Below are 23,621 nucleotides of genomic sequence, written 5' to 3' on the forward strand. Positions count from 1 at the left end.
GGAATTAATACAAAGATTATTATAATATAATAATAATAATAATTAAATTTACTGCAGAATTCGTTGTTATCAGACCCTCTTGGAGAGTTCATATGAGTTTTGCAAAACATTAATGTTGAGTCTTGACTGATCAGTCTATATTATTAAATTATAACTTTTATATTTTTTGAAAATAATTTTTGATATTTTTTAATAATAATTGTTATCTTATTTAATATTACAATTCACATTTTTAAAATGACGTTTAACAAATACATAATCTAAAATTATGTGAAAAATAACGCGTAAAAAGGTGCAGCAAAGCTCAGATTGTTAATTGAAATTTTACAACTTTGCACTTTCTATTTTATTATATCTTCAAAAACAATGTGTAAGGTAGATGTTTAAAAAAACAATATTCCAATATTCATTTGTAAGTCCTTTGAAATTTTGTTTATTTTCTAAGGATTTTATGTATACTTGAAAAAAGTCTCAAATTCGGTTTATAACTATAAGCTCTTTGTAATATTTCGGTAAACTCATATATTTTATTAGGGGTAAATTGGTAGGCACCAGATTAGCCGCGCTCATCGAGACCCTTCCAATGACTCATTATATGCAAACGTCTATATGCAGGTAATTTCCCTCTCTGTAAGAAATTGTAATTTCGTGACATTTCGGAAAAGTTCGGAATTTTCATTAACAGTTTCTACCTGCACTTTTCAAGAGAAAAACTTAATATCATCTCGATCGTCTCTTAAGGTTGAGCTGTCGTCGCCGAGCCAACCAACTACCATGTGTAACCGTACAAGTAATCTTCAAAATTTTATTATGTATTAAGTGTTAGGACAAATAAATAATATTTATGTTTTATGTAAAAAATGAAATAAGACATGTTCAATTTTATTTAAAAATTACCTAACACCATTCCAGTACACAGTACAAAACATTTTTTGGTCCTTCGAGCTGAATAGTTTATACAAGTGCGCGTTAATTTTGCTAAGTGTAAGCTATTGTCTTTGTTGATGAAAATGAACTTTTTCATTACAATTTTCAAGCATTAATGATTTTAAAATCAATGTGACACCCAACAACTGTTGATTCATTAAATTTAGTAATTTTAAAATCTGGTTAAACTTCAAATAACTTTTTTACAAGTTGAATAGTTTGAAACAACAGCATAAGTGTGTTGAATTTCAAATAACTTGTTTACAAGTTAAATAGTTTAAAACAACAATCTAGTGTGGTGACTTTTAAATTCACTAATTAAAAATAGTGAAAAGTACAGTGTTTTTTTGGTGAAAATACATATGCATTTTATTTGCACAGTTAAGTGTTTTTTTCAATCTTTGTTAAACAAAGACAAGTCAGCGCCTACAAGAGAGATTAAAGTACGACTTCATGGTTTAGTACAAGACACTATATTTTTAACAAATTTAAATTGTTTATTTTAATTTGTCTATTCGAGAGTATATAAGCAGCCAATCACCAGTTGAAGATCCTGTCACAGCCTCCTGCCAGTCAACGGATTTCAAAGTAAGTCAAAGAAATTGCTTATTTAAAAAGTGACAAAAATTCCGTAATTTTCTTCCTTTACTCTTATATATTTGAACTCTGGTGAAAATATTTTTTTTTCTGTCGCATTCCTTTTAAATAAAAAAAATTGTCTGAAAACGATATAGAAGAACAATTAAAGGAATTAAAAATTGATCGAGGTAGCATTAAACGCCAAGTAACAAACCTCGAAACTTTGTTAAATTCCATTAATTCTGAAACAGATTTAAAAGCATTAAGTTTAGAAAAACGGTTATAAAAACATTCAGAATTGTGGGACAAATTTGAGAAAATTCAAGGTACAATAGAATCGTTAGATATTAGTTCGAAGACACAGTTCACAAAGGGGAAAGAAACTCATTCGAAAATAGATTTTACAGAGCGGACGGAAAAATTCGAAAATTTTTGAAACAAATAAAGTCAACTGAAATTATGTCCAATTCAGGGTCAATATCAGTGCAAGGAAGTTCGATTAGTGGAGAAAATCCAGCAACAAATGTAGATTCAAACGCATCTCAATATCCAGCTGCATTTCAACTTCCAAAGTTTCAAACGCCGGAATTTCATGGCACATTTGACACATGGTTGCAATTTCATGATACATTTAAATCAATGTGTCATGATAATTCTTCAATACCAAATGTTCAAAAGTTTTTATTTTTAAAAACATGTGTCAAAGTTGAAGCAGCGCAAGTTATATCATCGCTTGAAATATCAAGTGAAAATTATGTTGTGGCATGGAACCTTTTAAAGTCGCGGTTTGATAATAGAAAGCACATTGTAGAAAGTCACATTAAAGAACTTCTTGACATTCCTTCTATTTCAAAGGAATATACGAATCGTTCATTGCTCGATAATGTTTAAAAACGTATTCGAGCTTTGCAAGCTCTTGAAGAACCAGTTGAACAATGGTCAACTCTTTTAATCTTTCTTATTCGCGAGAAACTCAATCATTATACTCGCGAAAAATGGGAAGAATCCGTGGGCAGTACGAAATTTCCCACATTAAAGGAATTTTTCCATTTCTTAGAACGACGTGCTATTTTAGAAGGCACGCAATCCCTTCATAAGGCTCAAAATCAAAAACACAATGGTAATTTTATTTCAAAAAATAATTTGAACCATCGACACAAATTTACGGGAAAACAATCGCAAACGCAAATTCAAATAAATTAAATTGTTTTTTATGTTCGGAACCACATGCGCTCGCGACTTGCAATAGATTTCTCAATCGTACGCCGCAAGGTAGATATAATATTGTTAAGAAAAATAATTTATGTCACAATAGTTTTTACAAAAATCATAAAACAATTGATTACCGCAAATCGCGTTGCAGTAAGTGTCAAAAACCACATAATGAGCTTTTGCATTTTGAAAAATTAGAACAAATAGTTCAACACACTGACGTAATTTCATCCCATACTGAGGAAAGGGCTCGCGAAGATACTATCTGTCACATGAGCTTCCCCGTTTCAAACCCAGCTTATGTAATTTTAGGAACGGCAAGTTTAAAAATTTTAGATTCAAAAGGGCAGTACCGTACTTGTCGCGCTTTATTAGACAGCTGTTCTCAATGCAACTCAATTACAGAGAAATTTGCTTTAAATTTAGGATTGAACTTAAACAAATTAAATGTTAAATTGAAGGGTGTGGAAAATTTAGAAGAAATTTAGAAAAATTAATTACTGTACCACAACCACAATTAAATCAGGATTAAATGACAATAAATTTAAAATGTCATTTTTAGTTTTCAAAGAAATAAGCACGCGAATGCCCATGATATCGCTTGACAGAAAATTGTTTTCTATCCCACTAGGTATTGTCCTCGCAGATCCTGAATTTGACAAACCAGCTGACATTGATATTTTAATCGGTGCAGTACAATTTTATGACCTTATAAGACAAAGAAAGATTTCAATGAAGGGGCAAACTGCAATACTGCAATAATCGGAATTAGGTTGGATCGTCGCCGGATGATATAGTAACTCCGAAAATGTAAAAAAAGAGTACAAAACTTCATGTCAAAAAATAAACTTTAAATATCTTCCTCTTTTATGGGAACTCGGTCCTGAAAATTCTTCTAAGTTTTATTCTCGAGAAGAACAAGATTGTGAAAATGATTATACAAATAACACTGTTCGAAAAAGTACAGGTTCGTATGAAGTGAAATTGCCGTTTAACGAAAAGAAAAATTTGTTAGAAAATTCTCATAACACAGCAATTCAACGCTTTCATTCGCTTGAAAGAAAATTTGAGAAAAATCCCCAACTCAAGGCAGATTATACTGAATGTATACAAGGATATTTAGATGAAGGTCATATGTCGTTAGTTATAAGCAAAGAAAATTCATCTCAAGGGGGATATTTTTTACCTCATCACGCTGTGATAAAGGGTGATAGTCTGACCACAAAAACAAGAGTAGTTTTTGATGGTTCTGCAAAAACCACTTCGGGAATTTCATTAAATGATGCTCTTATGGTAGGTCCAACCATTCAGCAAGATTTATTTTCGATCGTGATTAGATTTCGAACGTTTCAATTTGTTTTTACGGCTGATATAAAACAAATGTATAGGCAAATTTCTGTTTCGCCAGAAGATGCTTGTTTTCAAAAGATTGTGTGGCGCAACGATCCCAAGGAAGAAATTCAAACCTACAAATTAAATACAGTAACCTTTGGGACAGCGTGTGCACTATTTTTGGCTAGTAGAACTCTTCATCAATTAGCTAATGATGAACAAGAATCTCACCCTATCGCTTCATCAATTTTAAAAGAAGATTTTTTTGTCGATGACTGCTTAAGCGGATCAAATGACATTCAAGAAGCTCTTTATATGAGAAATGATCTCATTAACTTGTTGAAAAAGGGAAATTTTGTTTTAAGAAAATGGTCATCAAACTGTCCAAAATTGTTAGAGGGATTTCCTTCAGAAGTTTCTAATTCTCATCTTTGTCTAGATCCAACAGAGACAGTTAAAACTCTAGGCCTTCATTGGAACCCTGTAACTGATTCATTCGGTTATTCAATCAAATTGACAAATTCAAAATTGAGATGTTCCAAGTGTTTCATTTTATCAGAAACTGCTAAGCTTTTTGACCCTTTAGGGATATTAGAGCCCATTACCGTGACCGCGAAATTAATTATTCAGCAACTTTGGAAGGCAAAATTGTTCTGGGATGATCCAGTTCCAGAATTGTTAACTTGCATAAATAAACTTATTGCTTTTGATAGAAATACGTTTGTAATAATAAATAATGTTTATTAAAATGTAAGTTTTTAGATTTATTAAATGTCATGATATTTAATTAAATAACGTGTAAAAAGGTGTAGCAAAGCGTAGATTGTTCATTGAAATTTTACAACTTTGCACTTTCTATTTTGTTATATCTTCAAAAACAATCTGTAAGGCAGATGTTCAAAAAAACAATATTACAATATTTATTTGTAAGTCCTTTGAAATTTTATTTATTTTCTAAGGATTTCATGTATACTTGAAAAAAGTCTCAAATTCGGTTTATAACTATAAGCTCTTTGTAATATTTCGGTAAACTCATATATTTTATTAGGGATAAATTGGTAGAAACCAGATTAGCCGCGCTCATCGAGACCCTTCCGATGACTCATTATATGCAAACGTCTATATGCAGGTAATTTCCCTCTCTTTAAGAAATTGCAATTTCGTGACATTTCGGAAAACTTCGGAATATTCATTAACAGTTTCTTTCTGCACTTTTCAAGAGAAAACCTTATATCATCTCGATCGTCTCTTAAGGTTAAGCTCTCGTCGCCAAGCTAACCAACTACTATGTGTAACCGTACAAGTAATCTCCAAAATTTTATTATGTATTAAGTGTTAGGACAAATAAATAATATTTATGTTTTATGTAAAAAATGAAATAAGACATATTCAATTTTATTTAAAAATTACCTAACACCATTCCAGTACACAGTACAAAACAACTAAGTATTTCAAGAATCTATTTTGTATCTTCTACAAAGCTAATCTATATTTATTAAAAATTGTATTACAGGCAAGATTAGCATAATTAAATTATGAAAGTACTAATGCATTAAACAACATGATCAATGTATCTGGATTCTTGAAACCTGCAGTGATTTGCAATAAACAACCTAGTGTATTTGCGGCGCTTAATTCAATTGATTCAATATGTGTAATAAAAGTAACTTTTGATGAGTCAAAAAGTACCCTATGGGATTAATATTTTGTTTCCTTATTAATTCAATATCTTTTATATTGTATTTATAGCTGATCGATTTCTATTGCCTAGTATTGCTTACAATGAAACATTTTTCAAGATTTAGTTTAAGCTTATTTTTTGAACACCACATTTTAAAATCGTTATGATTAGTTTAAAGAAAAATAACATTATTGAAGGATTTAATTAAATAAAATATTTTGAGGTTATCCAAATACAATAAAGTTTTGGCAATTAGAGCATTAGTAACAATATTAACTATGAATCTTAAGTAGAATTGTACTTTAAAAATTTGTAACAAAAAAAACTTAAAATTTGTTTTTACATATAAATTTTAAATTATCAAAATAGAAATTTTATAACTCACGGTCAGGGATATTCTTGAAATGCTTGTATAATGGCAAAGAATATAACTTGGCGTAGGCTAGAATCCTAGGGCAATAGCAAGTTGGGCCCAGTGGGCAAAAACCATTTTCGTTCCAAAAACGTTTTTAGAACGTTTCATGTGAGCCAAAAAATGTTCTAGAATATTATTTAAACATCCATGTTCTTAAAATATTTTAGAACATCATTTGATGGACATGAAACATGGTTTTTCGTCCTCTGGGGAAACTAGAAAAAAGCTGTACTCCACTCCTTGGAAAATCACTTTAAAATTGTTTTCAATCTACAAATAATATTTTAGTTACATTTTTGTATTTAAATTTTAAATATTTTTGATAATTATATTTAGGATAATGTGTTATTTTACCATTTCTCCCCTATAATTGAGCCGCTGAATTATAGAAGGACACATAAACTTTTTCGGCCGGAAAACGAAGTACTCTGGACACTCTAAATTCATTTTTTGAATTTTAATATTTTTCTAGTATATTCTTATACAAAATTCGATTGCGCATCTTTTTTTCTTAATAAAAAACTTTCCATCTTATTCCGGTTTCGAAATATAAGAGAAAAACTGGTTTTTTGTAAACGTAAAATTTAATTGTTTTTTTTACTTTAACTTGCGCTAGCTCAGTCAATTTTATGCGTTTTTCAATGAAACAAAAACGAAAATACGTGTTAATATATCCTACGAGTGACTAAAAAAGAAAAAAGTTGTTTTGATTAAAAATAAAAAAGTTATTAATTTTTTATTGAGACATTGCAAAATTCGTGAACTGCAATTTTGTCAATGCGGGGAAGTTTGACAAATTTTCAGGAGGAACAACCTTCCAGTGAGAAAGTTGTTGATTAAGGTCCAAAGAAGTTTTCTGGAAAGTTACAATTCAATTGAACAATTAATAACAAAATGGTGAATGTTTAAACTTTGAAGTTGTGCGAGCGGCTGAACGTTTGGCATGTGTTTGCTACGTAATAATACAATCGAGCTTATTATGGTAGCAAACACATGCCAAACGTTCGGCCGCTCGCGCATCTCCAAATTTCAAGCATTCACCATTTTGTTATTAATTGTTCAATTGCATTGTAACTTTCCAGAAAACTTCTTTGGACCTTAATGAACAACTTTCTCACTGGAAGGATGTTGTTCCTGAAAATTTGTTGAACTTCCCCGCATTGACAAAATTGCAGTTCACGAATTTTGCAATGTCTCAATAAAAAATTAATAACTTTTTTATTTTTAATTAAAACATAAGGTACCATGTAGGAAATTATGTGTCAATTTATATAGGAAATTATATGGGATTTCATGTGGTAAATTTCAGTTGGCAGAAGGCAGTTAACAAAAATTAAATAATATTAGTGCAATTTATCTGAAATTTATCTTTTATTTCTCTGGAGGATATCTATAGATATAAGAAATTAAAAGAAAAAGAAATAGTTTAGTAATATTTATAATTATATATTAAAATATATTAGACATCATAATCCTTTTCGAACTCGAAAAAATACATATCATTTTCAATCAATATAGTATATAATTAAATTAAAAAAACTTTCAAAACTAAAACGACTTGAATCGGAAATTTCCATTTGAGAATGCGGATTTACGGGACTCTCCCGACTAATTCAAAACAAGTGAATAAGTTTTTATTTCCTAGGTACCCACACAGCACCGATAACACTGCCCTGCATCGATTTTGCGAATAACATGGAACATATTGTTTCCGAACGGATTTTTTGTGCTGAACACGAATCCGGGGTCGAAAAATTTCCATCACGTCACGTTTTCGAGGAAATAGGGGTTGAAACCCCACAAAACAGGGTTTTTGGCCATTTTTGAAAAATTATACAGCGCAAACCTGACGTGGTACAAACTTTGCTGATATCAGAAATTAAATGTTGGTTCACGCCCTTTCAAACGAGCCCTTTTCGAAATTGATCGCACTCACCCTTAGAGCAGGGGGTGTGTTTTTTTCTAGGGGTTCACAAAAAAATGTAAACATAACATAAAAATTCAAAATGGATAACAATTCAATAAATCATTTTGAATTTTTGAAATCTGACTTCAGATTCGTTATCAGCGACCCCAAAAACCCCCGAGTGACCATTTTCAAGTGAATTGTTTTAAATTTTTATTTTGACATCCGCCATATTGGATCCGCCATTTTGAATTTTTGAAATCTGACTTCAGATTCGTAATCAACGACCTCGAAAATCCTTTAACTATCATGATTTATTGAATTGTTACCCATTTTGAATTTTTATGTTATGTGTACTTTTTTTCGTGCACCCCTAGACAAAAACACACCCCCTGCTCTAAGGGTGAGTGCAATCAATTTCGAATAGGACTCGTTTGAAAGGGCGTGAACCAAACTTTAATTTCTGATATCAACAAAGTTTGTACCACGTCAGGTTTTCGCTGTATAATTTTTCAAAAATCTCCAAAACCCTGTTTTGTGGGATTTCAACCCCTATTTTCTCAAAAATGTGACGTGATAGGAAGTTTTCGACCCCGGATTCGTGTTCAGCACAAAAAATCCATTCGGAAACACTATGTCCCGTGTTATTCGCAGAAAAAAATTTGAAATTTGCTGGGCAGTTTAATTCCCTGAAGGTTCACTGAATGTTTTTAGGTTACCTGGGGAAAGTTTCATTTCTGCGTTTAGAGAAGATGGTTTAAATCTTAAAATGTCCGCATTTGAGCAAATGTTTAAGGCGAAACTTAATTGAATATGCAAATTACTTTTTCGTTGAAGGTTCAAAATGAAAGTAGACTTAATATGGAAATTACATTTTCGTTAAAGGTTCAAAATGAAAGTAGACTTAATATATGAACCACTTTTACACTGGGCAAATATTTTTTTTTAAATAAATTTAATTACTGTTTAAATAATAGTCTGTTATTAATTCAACAGTAATTAAATTTATTTTAAAAAAATATTTTTGCATAGTGTTAAAGTGGTTCATATATTAAGTCTACTTTCATTTTGAACCTTCAACGAAAATGTAATTTACATATTCAGTCAAATTTCGCCTTAAACATTTGCTCACATGCGGACATTTTAAGATTTTAACCATCTTTCCTGAACGCGGAGATGGAACTTTCCCAAGGTAACCTAAAAACATTCAATAAACCTTCAGGGAATTATCGGTGCTGTGTGGGGAGTATCCTGACATAATCAAATGAATGCACATTTTTTCGTTTGTCAACGGGAAAAATAAATGGTGAATATATTCGCACGATAGGCAAATTTTCGGTAAAAACTTATTAGAAAGAGCACGCTAGAACCTCGATTTAAATTAGAAGATAGTATATAAATTGACGCACTTCGCGAATTGAATTAGTATTCATGACGATAAATTTCAGGTAAGAGTAATCGCGACACGTAGATTGGATACGATAGCTACGTGTGCATTTGATATCTAGATGGCATAAATATGCTCTATCTGTGTAGAATATTTGTGAACAATGCGTAGACATCGTTCTACCCTGCCAGCAAGTTAAATTAATAATGATAATATTATGTGCGATTCCAGGTGAGATTTTGAATTTTTCGGAGTAGGTTAACCAATTGCAATGAAATTTTGTTACATATAGTAAGACTAATCTTTAACGTAAATTGCAGCTTAAAATATTTGTTAGTTTACGAAATTTGCAATAATAACAAAAAATTTTTAATTGCTACATCTTCCGTTCTAATAATCGGATTGAGGACTACTTTTTTTAAAATGTCAAGGAAAATGAGAAGAATAAATCTCTTTCAGAACAATTTTTTATAATTTTACAACTAAAAAAATTATTAAATAATAATTGAATAAATTTCACGCGACAATCTAAAATTCAATCACTTAAACGCTAAAATGATCTTACCTGTGTTTTCTTTGATGTTCAAAAGTAATACAATTGTAAATGCAAGTTTAACTTATTTAATTTTAATAATTTACGTGTATATAAACAATTGCAATTTCTGCTAGTTGAAGTTCAAACGACATTGCGCTCGCAGCATTGTCCTGTAACTAGCTGACGTGATTCGTGGACTAAATTGGCTACGTGAGAAAGCTGCGAGCGCAATGTCGTTTGAACTTCAACTAGCAGAAATCGCAATTGTTTATATACACGTAAATTATTAACATTAAATAAGTTAAACTTGCATTTACAATTGTATTACTTTTGAACATCAAAGAAAACACAGGTAAGATCATTTTAAGTGTTTGTTTAAGTGATTGAATTTTAGATTGTCGTGTGAAATTTATTCAGTTATTATTTAATAATTTTTTTAGTTGTAAAATTATAAAAAATTGTTCTGAAAGAGATTTATTCTTCTCATTTTCCTTGACATTTTAAAAAAAGTAGACCTTAATCCGATTATTAGAACGGAAGATATAGCAATTTAAAATTTTTTGTTTTTATTGCAAATCTCGTAAACTAACAAATATTTTAAGATGCAATTTCCGTTAAAGATTAGTCTTACTATAAATAACAAAATTCCAAAGTTTTATTGCAATCGGTTAACCTACTCCGAAAAAGTCAAAATCTCACCTGGAATCACACTTATGTGATTTATTCTTAAAAAATATGATAAAATAAATTTCGTTTTAAAAATCTTTTTAAAAAAGGTTAAATTTTTTTTTAAATTCATCATTATTTCATTTCATTCCTATAGTGCGATGTTTATTATTATTGTACTTTTTCACTAGAGATGGTAAAATGTCTTCTTATTTATAATTTCCTCGTAAGTTGAACTGTGGTCACATCAAATTTTTTAATGTGCGGTTAAATCTTTCAATAATTGAACCTTTTAAATTACTATAAGTTGAATACAGTTTAATTTTATATGATTTCATTAAACTCTTAAATATTGAATTATAAAATTCTTTCCGTTTATCAGTATGCAATTTTTTAGGATTAAGTCCATTCACAAGTATAGATTCCATAGCTTCAGAAACATCTTTTCCACTCTTACTTTTTACAGGAATAGCCCATGCATACTTAGAAAATATATCTATAACTGTAAGCTTATATTTAAAACCTTTATAAACTTTAAAATAAGGTTTCATTTCAACTAAATCTGCTTGCCAGGTTTCATCAATTCCACGCATTTCTACTTTTCGACGTGGATAATTTCTCCTAGCTTGCCTATGTAACTCTGTCAGAACTGTTAACTTTTGATCATTAACCAAATAGCACGGAAACTTGCAGCAAGTTTGCTGCAAGTTTGCAGTGCAAGGTTTGAAAGTTTGTAAGGTAAGTTTGCAGCAAACTTGTGGCAAATATTGAAATGTCCTCCCTTGGCAAGTTTGCAGCAAAAACTTTCTGCAAACATGCTAAGCAAAATTGTCGAAAATATTCAAGAACAATTTGTAGCAAAATTGCGCTGGAAATTTTTAGAAATTTTAAAAGGCAAGTTTTAATAAAATAAATATTTAATAGTTTTATGAAAATTATTTTGTTAATTTCTTTTAAATTTAAATAATTAAATCACAGAATAGAAAAGGAGAAATAGCGAAACAAGTTATTAAAAGAAGATCTTTATTTCAATGATAATGTACACATGGAGAAATTTTTTACAGAACATTTTAAAATTTTAGCACAATTATTTGCGATGTTACTGGCTTAAAAACATAAAAATAAAGTTAAATAAGAAAAGAACGAAAAACTTATGAATAAGGTAGAAGCTTTTTCGCAGGACGTAAAATCAAATGGCTAAAGGGATAACAAATCAGAAAATAGGTTATTTATGTAACAAATCTTTTGTAGATTATAGTTTAAAATTATTGTAACATTTTTTAAATCACACTTTGACTTGTTTTGTCTTTCCTCCAGTCTAATCAAATTTTTTGATTTCTTAGCTACAAAGTCAAAAGTAATAAAATAATAAAGTAAAATAAATTAAATAAATATAAAAAGAAATTTCCATATAAAGTACTGGTTCTCTAACACGATTTTGAAAGTATTAAAATTTCCAAAAAAACTAATAAACATCCAGTTTCCGGTCTTGACTGAAAAAAATTTTTAATATTGTAGTTTCAATAGATTCAGTAAATTTTATTGGATTTTGTAATTTCGTTAAAGCAAAAAAATTACATAAAAACATTTGAAAAAAAATTCGAAAATACAGAGATAAAAAAATAAAAATCATACAAAAATTGAAATGCAAAAAATAAATAAAAATTAAGAAATAGAATATAAAAATACAAAATTAAAGAATAATGAAATAAATAAAAATGGGAAATAGAAAAGTAAATTAAAAATTTAATAACGTAGAAACATCTTTGACATTTTTTCGAAAATATTAAATACATCTTAAAAAATTAATAATTTTCATTGAGTGATATTTAAAAAACTTACTATTATTTCTCTAACCAAGACCAAAAATCCTTTAAATATATAAAGGAAATATTTGTAAAGGAGGATATTCCTCAGGTCTTTTAATCGTCAGCTTCTGATAAGGACGATTCATCCAAATTTGCCAGCCTTTCGATTTCTCTTTGTTTCTCCAAAGAAGCTCTGAAATTTATAAGTAAGTTTTCAATTTTTCTTCGCTATTTTATAAAATAACATGATAATAATCGAAAATAAGATTATTATGATTATTTATCATAATATACTTACTGAAATCGATCATTATAATTTTTTGCTTGGTTTAACCATTCTGTGATTCCACTTTTGGCATCAGCCCTATTAATATCAAGTTTCATGGCAGCTTCTAAATTTATGAAAATTGATTTTAAAACATTGTATTTAATTTATATCAATATATATATATTAGATCAATCTGATACATTTGGTAAATAGTGCTAAATTTTTTTAATTTTAAAATAAACGATAACGAACATATGTTTATTAACTTGAAAGATATGATTTATTTGTTAAAATGATCTATAAATACGTTATAGTGTTATCAAAGGATTTTTACTGTAGTAAAAACATTCTTAAAAAATATAATTAGAGAATAATACTCACTGTAGATTACTGAATTTAATCTTAAAGATTTAAAAGCCGGTTTCTTCTGCTTGTTATACATTTTCCCGTGAAATGTGTAAGCTTGTCCAAGTTCGTAGGTTAGTAATTGATCCATCATATTCCTCATAATTAAGCTTACACTTTTTTCTTTCCCTAAAAGCTCTAATGCATCCATCTGAAAAAATATTTATTTTAAATATAATTATTAATAGAAATTTGAAATTATCATTTTACAATGTAAGTTAATCTTTAGATTTTATTTATAATTTTTACTCCATTAATATACTAATTCTGGGTTTATATACATATTGAAATTAAATAAATAAATAATTAAGTAGAAATAAAATGTAAATAATTATATTACATACCACTGTATTTCGAAATCTTTTCGACTTGAGTTTTTTCTCAATGTCCACCATTTCGTTTAAAATTTTCGCAGGAAACATCTTTAAATCACCCTGTCCAAAGATATTCAATTTCTTTGAATTCATTAAAGATCCGTCGTTTGAAGTTGACAGTTTTATATCAATTTCAGTTAATTTTTTTAAAATTAACTTTGAACGATTTTCTGCAAAAATGATATCACTTAATTTAATAATGAACTGACAAAGCAAGAGTTAATTTAAAAAATAATCACTTGTATTTTTTAAACATTTTAGTAATGAATTGAAACATATTCAACATTATTGTCATGAAGTTTATAATACATAAAGGATTTATGTATTTATAAAGTACTACAGAATTTTTACCTTCTTCTTTGTGTTTACTTCTTTCTGCGGAAGAACTCAACGTAGAAGGTAAGATTTTATCTTCTTGACGATTAGTTTTTGTTTCACGATAATTTGAAGTAGAAGGTAAAGTATTTGCAGGTCTTGAATGACTTTCTTTTTTAAAATCTCTAATTACTTTTTTATGGTTAGCATGTTTAGGTTTAGTATCACCTAAGGAAGAATACGATGTTGAAGGTAACATTGTTGAGTTTATCAAATGTTTCTCTTGCTCTGAGGCTCGAACTGCTTCTGAATAATTAATGTCTATCAAGAGTGGATATTTGGAATGAATTTGATCAGAATGATCTTTATGTGTGAAATGATTTCCATCTAAATTCCTTTCATCTTTGGATTTTCCTCAAAATTATTTTCATTTGTAGAATCATTTTTCTTAAAATCATTTTCATATTTCGAATAATTTTCCTCAAAATCACTTTCATCTTTCGAATGATTTTGCTCAAAATCATTTTCATCTATCGAATGATATTCTTCAAAATTATTGTCACGTTTAGAATCATTTCCATTAATATCAACTTCAGACTTTTGTGCTACACACAAAACTTTCGTTATAACAGCTAAAATTTACAAAATGTTAAGAACTAATTAAGTGGTGGTTTAACTGAAAATAAAATAATAAATCTCGTTGTCAAAATAAAAACTTACATAAAGGTTTGTGTTTTTTTGTTACCCTCATTTCATTTTCGTATTCATCTTTTACTTTAATAGATCTTGAGTGTCTAGTTTTTTTAAGTTTTAGCATGTTCTGAGCATCATCGCTCTCTACATCTGGTTATTTCAAGTTTAAATCTAATTTTTTTAAAGCAATTTCGTAAGAGCCTACAACATTAAAGAGAATGATTTTGAGAAATTAGCATATTAATATGTAAAATAAAAATACTTTCAAGAAAAAATGACTAAAAAAAAGAAAATGAAAAATAAAGAAAAGGAAAGGCAAAAATGTTATGAAAAAGGAAAGTTAAATTAAAATTTATCGATAAACGAGAAGTTAAACATTGGCGAAAGTGATTTTTTCTAATTATTGTACAACTCACGTGATTTAAATTTCAATTAATTATCAATTTTTGAAATTCTCTGGTTGAGTTTTCACTGACAATTTATAAATAATTGATGGATATATAAATTTAAAATTTTCATTTAGAGGAATCAGAGGAAGGACATTTAATGTCAATCTAGATTATCAAATAATTTTCCTCAAATTTCAATAATTCTAACATGTTCGTATATATGATAACTTTATGCTAAAAAAAATTGCGACCAATTTAAATCAATTAAATTTCTTCTTAATTTGAGTCAGAGGAATGACGCCTTATGTTCTAAATGTTTGAAAAAACCTGCATTTTTATTTTTTTAAATTCAAATAATGATTCTTTGAAAAAAATGTCATGTGAAATTAACGAAAGAGGTGTCAATACAAACGTTTAACACAATAAATAAAAAAAAAAAATAACTCTATTTATAAGTAACAAAAATAGTGGATAATATTCAAGAGGTCAGAGGAATGACGCAAGACTAAGGAGACAAAATTTGTTTTCTATATTTAAAAAACTATAAAACTTTTATTTATATTTTGAAAAAATTGTTTCAATATCACATCTTTTAAAAACAATTTATAAAATATTTGTTTATGTGTTTAATAATTGTTTTATGTGTTAGAAGATTGGAAAATAGTTTAAGGAACTGTTATAGCACATTCGGTTATGTGCTCCAAACTGCTCCAAGAGTGCTCCAACTCAGAACCATGTGTTCGGGTTGGCAACTCTGCTCTGGAGCAAATCGTGTAGCGTATTCGACTTGACAACACCGCTCCGAGAGCAGGCAGAACACGTGTTCGTGTAACACGCTCCGCTATGTCACAGAGCATTTTGCGTATTCGAGATACAAATCCTGCTCCACGACAGGGCAAAAAACGTATTCGGTTAGTAACATAAATCCACCCCGGAGTAAAGTTGAAGTTATGAATAAATTTCTTATAGAAAAAAGAGATTGTCCTAAAATTAAAGGTTATGTCAGAATAGTGTTAGAAGAATATGATAATATAGAGGTTAGTATTTATGTGTCACTCAGGTATATATATAATCTGTATAAGTTATGCTATTTTTGGGTTTTCATTTATTATAATAAATTTCAGTTTAAAAGAAATTTTAGAGTATTTCTTAAACTTTAGGAAATGTATGAAAACTCTAATTTTATTAGTTCAAATAATCATGGTTTACCATGTACCTCAACCGAGTCACAAATCTTGCAGTTTTTGTGGTGAGTTTTATGTACAAGTATATAATAAATATTTTCTCTGTATAGATATAGAAACGTAAGAATAGTTTTTTTGTAGTTGTTCATAAAAAATTAACCATTTTTCTTAATATATGCAGGTTTGCGGGAAACAAATGTGTAATTCGAGATGTTACTGCAGGGTTTGATGTTGCAGAGTCAACTTGCCATGCTAAATAAATAATGTTATGAATTTTTTAATTGACATTGCACCTCAGATAATTAAATTTCCAAGAAGTGAACAAGAAAAAACAGCAGGTGCCGAAAAGTTTGAAGAAGTAAGTATATCAGTATTATTAATTAATTATTTATTTTAAAAAACTATTCGCGTATTAGAATATGACAATTAATGGAACTAAAAATGTACGTTTAATTTATTAAAGAATTTTATTTTTTAAGATTGCAGATTTTCCTGGAATTATTGGTGCCATAGATGGCAGTTACATCCCAAAAAGAACCCCAGCAGACAAAGTAAAAAGTACTTACGTCAACCGACATGATCAAACGGCGTTAAGTTTACAAGGAATTTGTGACGCAGAAAAAAAATTTATAGATGTTTTCACTGGAATATCTGACAAAGTTCACGACTCCACTCTATTTAAAATGTCCTTTATTTACTATGAAATTGTTGCAATTTGTGGTGAAAAGTGGCACTTAATAGGCGATGCTGCATATGGGATAAGGAAATGGTTGTTAGTGCCTTATCGTTATTACGGGAATATGTCACAGGAACAAAAACATTTTAATAAAAAATTGTCGCAGAGTAGGGTAAAAATTGAAAATGTTTTTGGGTTATTAAAAGTACGATTCCGACAATTACAAAAACTAGACTTTTTAACTGTCAAAAAAATGTCACAATTTATAATGGCTTGCTACGTATTACATAATTTATGTATTTTAAATGAAGATGAGTGGGATGATTATATAAAGGTGACAATGATTAAAATAAGTATACTCCTGATGCGAATGAAAATATTAATGAAAATCACGAAAAAACATTATGAGAAATTAAAAGGGATGAAATGTGTTACAAATTTTCAAACATTAGGTAAAAAATTTTGAATATTTTTTACGTTATACGTTTATATAATACATTTAAATTGTTTATATAACATTTTAAGAAATAAATATATTATATAAAAACTACTTTATAGTATTTAAATATATATACTATCATTATCATAATATATAAAAATAATTTTTTAATAAAAAAGTAAAGAAATTTAATTTTCAATATAACTATAATGAATAAAAAATCAATTTTCTGATGCTTGCTGATGGTTACTCCTTCCTTCGAATAGTTGCTTTAAAAGTGACATTTTTTCCTCATGCCTTTTTTGTTTTGCAGTTTCTTTCATTTCAATAATTTCTTGAAATTTTGCCATTTTGGCTTTGTGAATTTTCCACTGCAATTGGTCTTCTACCTGTTTTGTTTTTCTGCTCTTTAAAATGTCTAAAAAAAACAATTACAAATATATATTAGTAAAAGCTGCAAATGTAAAATTTATATATATATATATATATATATATATATATATATATATATATATATATATATATATATATATATATATATATACTCAAACATGGTTTCTCTGTTATAAACACTTAATAAACGAAATTTTTTTTGATAAAATATCAATTATAAAAATGTAATTTTGATACTCATAGTACTTACCTCAAAATTTTCACATTTATCTAATATTTTTGGTGAAAGATTGTCTTGCTGTAATTGCGTCAAAATCCCACAAGATTCCGAAATGCGTTTAGATAAATTCATAACGCAATGTTGTCCTATAAAAGCAATAAGTTTACTCTATATGAAATATAAATCTATCTATCTTACTCTAAATTGAATCCTTTTTGTAAATATTTATTCATTCTAATTCATACGTTAATATTTATAAATAAAAAATTATTATTTACATTTCAGCTAAAATTTGTAAAAAATAAATAACATTTATTATACAGTTTTCGGCTATTTATTTATTTTCTAAAAACTTTCAAATATATAATGTATATAATAATTTTTATTTACAAATGTTTAAATAATTAAAAATAATAAATATTTACAGAAGGATTCACGTTATATATTTTTTTTATATATTTTTTTTATTATTTCTCTCTATGTACATCTCTTTGGATTGAATTCACGTTATATATACACTCAGATAATATTACGAATAATTACACTGGTCGACAAAATTTAGGTTTTTTTTGCCACAAGAGTAAACGATGGTGATTCTTATAGGATTTTTGACGTAGATTACGAATCTGTAAATGAAATTGTCCCATCACGTCTCAATTTTGAGAAAAACGGGCTCAAAGTGTCAAAAAATCGCATTTTTGGCACTTTTTGAAGCACTATAAAAAAAGAACGCGACGTGATAAACGGCTCAAATATGGCTTAAATAAGAACTAGTACGCTCAACTTTAACCTCCAGAAGCAAAATACCATGTACCAATAACTCAAAATTGTGGGCAACATTTTTTTACCGCGTGCGCGTCCAGCAGATATTGTTCCCACGATAAAATGAAATAAATTGCTGAAATCGTCGTCAAAGACACAAGATCGATTTAAATTAACTTCAAATTGGTTACTCGGGGGTTTTCGGGGTCGCTGATTACGAATCTGATGTTAGTTTTTAAAAATCCAATATGGCGGATCCAATATGGCGGACGATTTTTGGAATAACTTAACATATTAGTCTGAAAATCGTTACGCGGGGGTTTTCGGGGTTGTTGATTACGAATCTGATGTCAGTTTTTAAAAATCCAATATGGCGGGTCCAATATGGCGGACGATTTTTGGATTAACTTAACATATTAGTCTGAAAATCGTTACTTGGGGGTTTTCGGGGTCACTGAATAGGAATCCGATGTTAGTTTTTCAGAATCCAATATGGCGGAACTAACATGGCTTGACTATTAAATTACTACAAATTTTTTTGAAAGGAGTTATTTAATGAATAATTTAATTTTTTCTTTTTTACGCAGTTACATGAAACTTCTTTTTACTAATCCAATATAAAAAAACTTTATTGAGATAAAAATGTGACGTTTCATTTATTTTGCACCATTAAGGATTTTAATTTTATTTCTTTTACATTTTCAAGGAGTTCAATTGATGAGCTCGCTGTCAGTTTGTTTCTAATTTTTTGTGAACGAAAAAAGTAGACGTTAAAAATGAAGCTTGATGTTTTCTGTTGTTTTCATTTTCACGCCGTATTAATTCGCTTGATCGTTTTTTGTTTTCAGTTCAACTTTTCTTGTGACATTTAAAAGCCTTTCAGTTATAAAAAACGAAAGTTACAACGCGTTTTTACATATTTTTTAAACTTTACTTAATTCGATGTCGTTATTTTATTTAATGTGTAGTTAAAGTTGTTCTTTTCATTGTTCATTGTTCAGACTAATATGTTAAGTTATTCCAAAAATCGTCGGCCATATTGGATCCGCCATATTGGATTTTTAAAAACTAACATCAGATTCGTAATCAGCGACCCCGAAAACCCCCGAGTAACCAATTTTGAGTTATTGGTACATGGTTTTTTGCTTCTGGAGGTTAAAGTTGAGGGTACTAGTTCTTATTTAAGCCATATTTGAGCCGTTTATCACGTCGCGTTCTTTTTTTATAGTGCTTCAAAAAGTGCCAAAAATGCGATTTTTTGACACTTTGAGCCCGTTTTTCTCAAAATTGAGACGTGATGGGACAATTTCATTTACAGATTCGTAATCTACGTCAAAAATCCTATAAGAATCACCATCGTTTACTCTTGTGGCAAAAAAAACCTAAATTTTGTCGACCAGTGTTATGCAAAGGCGCAATTAAATAGACCAAATCACGGAAAATTTCAAAAATTTGGTTCGTACTCAACAAGTGCTACAATGTGTTCAAATGGTTAAAAGATATTTATTGATATATCATATTACTCGGAATTTCATAAACTTTCCAATAAATTTTGTTTCAAGTCTCTATCTTAATTATTGGCTGAGTTAGCTTAGTTTGAACACATGTATGTTTTGGATGGTACTCAATTGACGCCTTACCGACAATTGCCGACGGTAGTGTAATACGTAAATATTAATATTGCAATTTAAAAACAGTAATTAGGTGAAATTTGCGGTAGAATCGTAAATCGATTCTTAATGGAGGTATATTATATCCCAAGCAAATTATTTTGCACTTAAGATTCAATAGATTCAATAACGTTTATGGCTGTTTCCTTATAAACACGAAATAAATATCTTTAAGTACATCATACTTCCACATCTATCTTAATTAGTACAATTTAACAGTTTATGTTATTGGGGTCTGCACTTGACAATACTAATATAACTTGAACAGTTTCGCAACTTGAAGCGCAAAGTGGACTGTAAATAATGTTCAAATAAATAATAGGAATTTTATACTGGAAAATTCTGTTTCCTTCAGTCAAAACTTTGGAAACCTTAATTTAAATTTATTCATTATTAATAATAAGGTTACAATAATAAGTGGGTACGATGCGTTATCTTCACATTGGAAAGGCAGCTTTACGCTGAGCTGTAATTACAATCAATTATTGTTGTTAAACAATAAAACAACAATTACAAATTACAACAAATAAATTTGTCGTATATTCTATATAAATTTAAGGGACCACAGTACTCTTTTTTCTCAAAATAGAGGAAAAGGTGAATAATTTTTTAATAATAGATCATTAAAAGGTGACAAAAATTGTTATTGACAATTCCTTAAAAAATATTAGATAAAATAATTGGAATAATTTTTAAATTAGAAAAATTCTGAATATTTGAAATCAAAAATTTTTTGAAAATGAATCAAATTTAAAAATAAAGTTTCCAAGAATTATTACAACTCTTAACTACACGGAGAAAAATGCATATTGAAATTAGTATCTAGATATTTCTGCTCAATATAACAATATACACAAATAAATAATAATAAATAATATAATAATAATAATAAACATTTTTTAATATTCTTAGCCCTACATTTTAAAGGTTTACCTTTAAAATAGACATACACGAAAAAAGTAAATTTGAAAATTAGTATCTAGATATTACCGGTCAATATTGTATCATATTTGAATACTAATTTTCAATGTATATTTTTCTCTGTGGTAAAACATTAAAAATCATTTACTATTTTGGAATATGTTCAAAATTTAAAAAAATGCTCTTTTAAAGATTTCTAAATAAAATATTGGCGAAATTACTTCTATCAAGTCTCATTCTGCTAACTGTTTTATTTTTAAAAAATAATTTAAAAATATTTCGGTTTCTATAAACTTTATGTTTTGAATAGAGCTTGCAACAATCTTGCAACGAGCTTTCCGTACAAGATAAATAAGCTGGCATGGCAAGATAGATGTAAGTTTGAGATAAGTAACAAAATATCCTCTTCTCTCAAGCTTGCATTGTAAACGTGTTGCAAGATTACAAAATATACTTGCTGCAAGTTTGCAGTGTAAACATTTTGGTACCTTTTCCTAAACGATTACCTCAAATGCCTTTTTAATCACCTATTTGTTTCTGTAAAGTAGGATCTTTTCAACGATTTCGGTTTTCTAGCTCAGTTTTCTGTTGCATCTCGACACAGAAAGAAATTTAGAGCGAGTAATTTTTTAAATAAAGCGAGTAATTCAAATCGTGTAGTTGTTTAAATTTGTCAATTAATTTTTGCAAAATGAGTGCGCGAGCGCCAAGTGATTATGGACAATGCTTTATCTGTCTGACATTGACAACAAATTTTATGTGAAAGAAACAGGTGGAAATGGTGATTGTTTATTTTCTTCAATCGGTTATGGTTTAAATATAACAAACATTCTCCAACTCCGTCAAGATATTGTTAATTACATAACGTCCGATGTAATTTGGTCTCAATACAGTTTTTGGGCTCAGCATAATTTTAATATTACATCGAGTGCTGCATACAAAACAAAATTAAAAAAATCCGGAGAATTTGGCACTTATCTTGAATGCCGCGCACTTTCAGAATTAGCTCACATTAATGTTAATCTTGTTAGGTTGTTTAACAGTAATTATTATTTTGAAACTTATCAATAGCGCGAAGATGCTTCAACAATTTGGCTTTTATTTACTGGAACTGAAAATTCAAGTGGTCATTTTTAACTACTGATACCTACGTCTGATCCTATTACAGACTCGTGCATAATTGCGAAGAAAATTGATCGCGTTCAAAATGTGGGCTCCGTTGACAATAGAATAATTTCAGAAGTAAATAATAATGATACAGTGGATCAAGGTACTGAAACAGTCAGTGAAAATTTTTCAGTAGTAAATAATAATGATACAGTGGATCAAGATACTGAAACCGATAGTGAAATTTTTTCGGAAATTAGTGCGGAAGAGAGTATAGAAACTATTAAAAAAATTTTTCAATCGCGAAGTGAACCCAAAAAAAAAGAAAGCTTTAACCTTAGAAGAAAAAAGAATGGTTTTGCGAGTAAAAACTTTTTTCGAAATCGAAAAACAAACTTTAAAAAACAATGCTAACATTTGCCGGGAAACTGCAGAAACTTTGGATATTTCAGAAGGCACTGTAAAAAACGTTTCAAGGGAAGCAGCAAAAGGAGAGTTGCAAAAACCCCATCAAAAGAGTGGGAGACCTTCCCTTGTTGTGGATAATTTTTTTTGGAGTGATTCGGAGAAAAATTTTTGATTTTTATATGAAAAATTCATTTCCAACCCTGAATATTCTCCTCGCCGCTTTACAACAGGATGTTCCAGGATGTAACATTTCGAGAACAACATTGTGGAGAACTTTAAAACATCATAATTTTGTTTACGGAAAATTGAAGAAAAAGCCTGTGTTAATAGAAAGTTCTACTGTGGCAAACTTTCGAATAGAATATTTAAGATCCATTAAATCTTATAGGGATTCAAATTGGTCTATTTATTTCTTAGACGAAACTTGGTGTGGTGCCAATCACACACTTCAGACGGGGTGGATGGAGCATGTGACTGAAAATTGACTGGATAATTTTGATGAATATCGTTTCGGTGTGCAGCAAATAGATGGCTATCGAGGTGGTTTCGTAACTCCTTGCGGTGCAGGAAAGAGAGTTATCATCTTGCATGTCGGAAACGAAAATGGCTTTGTCGATGGATGCATGAATTGCTTTATAGGTAAGGACCTGTATATTGTGCAATTTTTAACGTACTATTTAATATAACAATAAGACTATTTATAAATTAAAAAACTTCTTTTTAAGTAAAGCATTAATTTGCCATTTTTTATATTTTTTTACGCATAACGCATTTTTTTTGAATAAAAATTAAATTTTCACTGCACATTTGACATTTCCGTTATAAAGTATTGTTCTTATTTATAGGACAGAAAGGGTCATCAGATTATTATCAAGAGATGAATGCTAAACATTTCGAGGAATGGTTTAGAAATCTGTTGGCAAAGGTGCCAAAGGATTCGGTTATAGTG

The 23,621-nt window shown here is 28.9% G+C and overlaps 4 protein-coding genes across 5 annotated transcripts; 3 read left to right on the forward strand and 1 right to left on the reverse strand.

Moving 5' to 3' along the window:
• The first annotated feature begins 1,965 nt into the window (after positions 1-1,965).
• LOC127285379 (uncharacterized) lies at positions 1,966-2,397 on the forward strand. The gene has a single exon (XM_051311360.1). The coding sequence runs from the start codon at positions 1,966-1,968 to the stop codon at positions 2,395-2,397; it is 432 nt and encodes a 143-aa protein (XP_051167317.1).
• A 1,455-nt stretch (positions 2,398-3,852) lies between these two features.
• LOC127285380 (uncharacterized) lies at positions 3,853-6,986 on the forward strand. The gene is made up of 2 exons (XM_051311361.1): positions 3,853-4,773; positions 6,951-6,986. Exons 1-2 carry the CDS (start codon positions 3,853-3,855, stop codon positions 6,984-6,986), a joined length of 957 nt encoding a protein of 318 aa, XP_051167318.1.
• Positions 6,987-11,702: 4,716 nt separating this feature from the next.
• Positions 11,703-15,148, reverse strand: LOC127285392 (uncharacterized). The gene is made up of 8 exons (XM_051311383.1): positions 14,920-15,148; positions 14,531-14,704; positions 13,847-14,442; positions 13,466-13,665; positions 13,098-13,272; positions 12,747-12,840; positions 12,483-12,641; positions 11,703-12,133 (listed from the first exon to the last, which is right to left on the reverse strand). The coding sequence occupies exons 3-7, from the start codon at positions 14,067-14,069 to the stop codon at positions 12,563-12,565; spliced, it is 771 nt and encodes a 256-aa protein (XP_051167340.1). The 5' UTR covers positions 14,070-14,442; positions 14,531-14,704; positions 14,920-15,148; the 3' UTR covers positions 11,703-12,133; positions 12,483-12,562.
• Positions 15,149-15,711: 563 nt separating this feature from the next.
• Positions 15,712-17,302, forward strand: LOC127285393 (putative nuclease HARBI1). 2 transcript variants are annotated; one of them, XM_051311384.1, is made up of 4 exons: positions 15,712-15,929; positions 16,017-16,141; positions 16,258-16,434; positions 16,556-17,302. In XM_051311384.1, the coding sequence occupies exons 3-4, from the start codon at positions 16,345-16,347 to the stop codon at positions 17,216-17,218; spliced, it is 753 nt and encodes a 250-aa protein (XP_051167341.1). In that variant the 5' UTR covers positions 15,712-15,929; positions 16,017-16,141; positions 16,258-16,344; the 3' UTR covers positions 17,219-17,302. The 2 variants fall into 2 exon arrangements, with proteins under 2 accessions (XP_051167341.1, XP_051167342.1); XM_051311385.1 differs by having other exon boundaries at positions 16,053-16,141.
• Positions 17,303-23,621: the final 6,319 nt, after the last annotated feature.

Source organism: Leptopilina boulardi, unplaced genomic scaffold (assembly GCF_019393585.1).
Source record: "Leptopilina boulardi isolate dan_hultmark-lab unplaced genomic scaffold, ZJU_Lbou_2.1 LbouV2_332, whole genome shotgun sequence".
Classification (NCBI taxonomy): Eukaryota; Metazoa; Arthropoda; class Insecta; order Hymenoptera; family Figitidae; genus Leptopilina; species Leptopilina boulardi.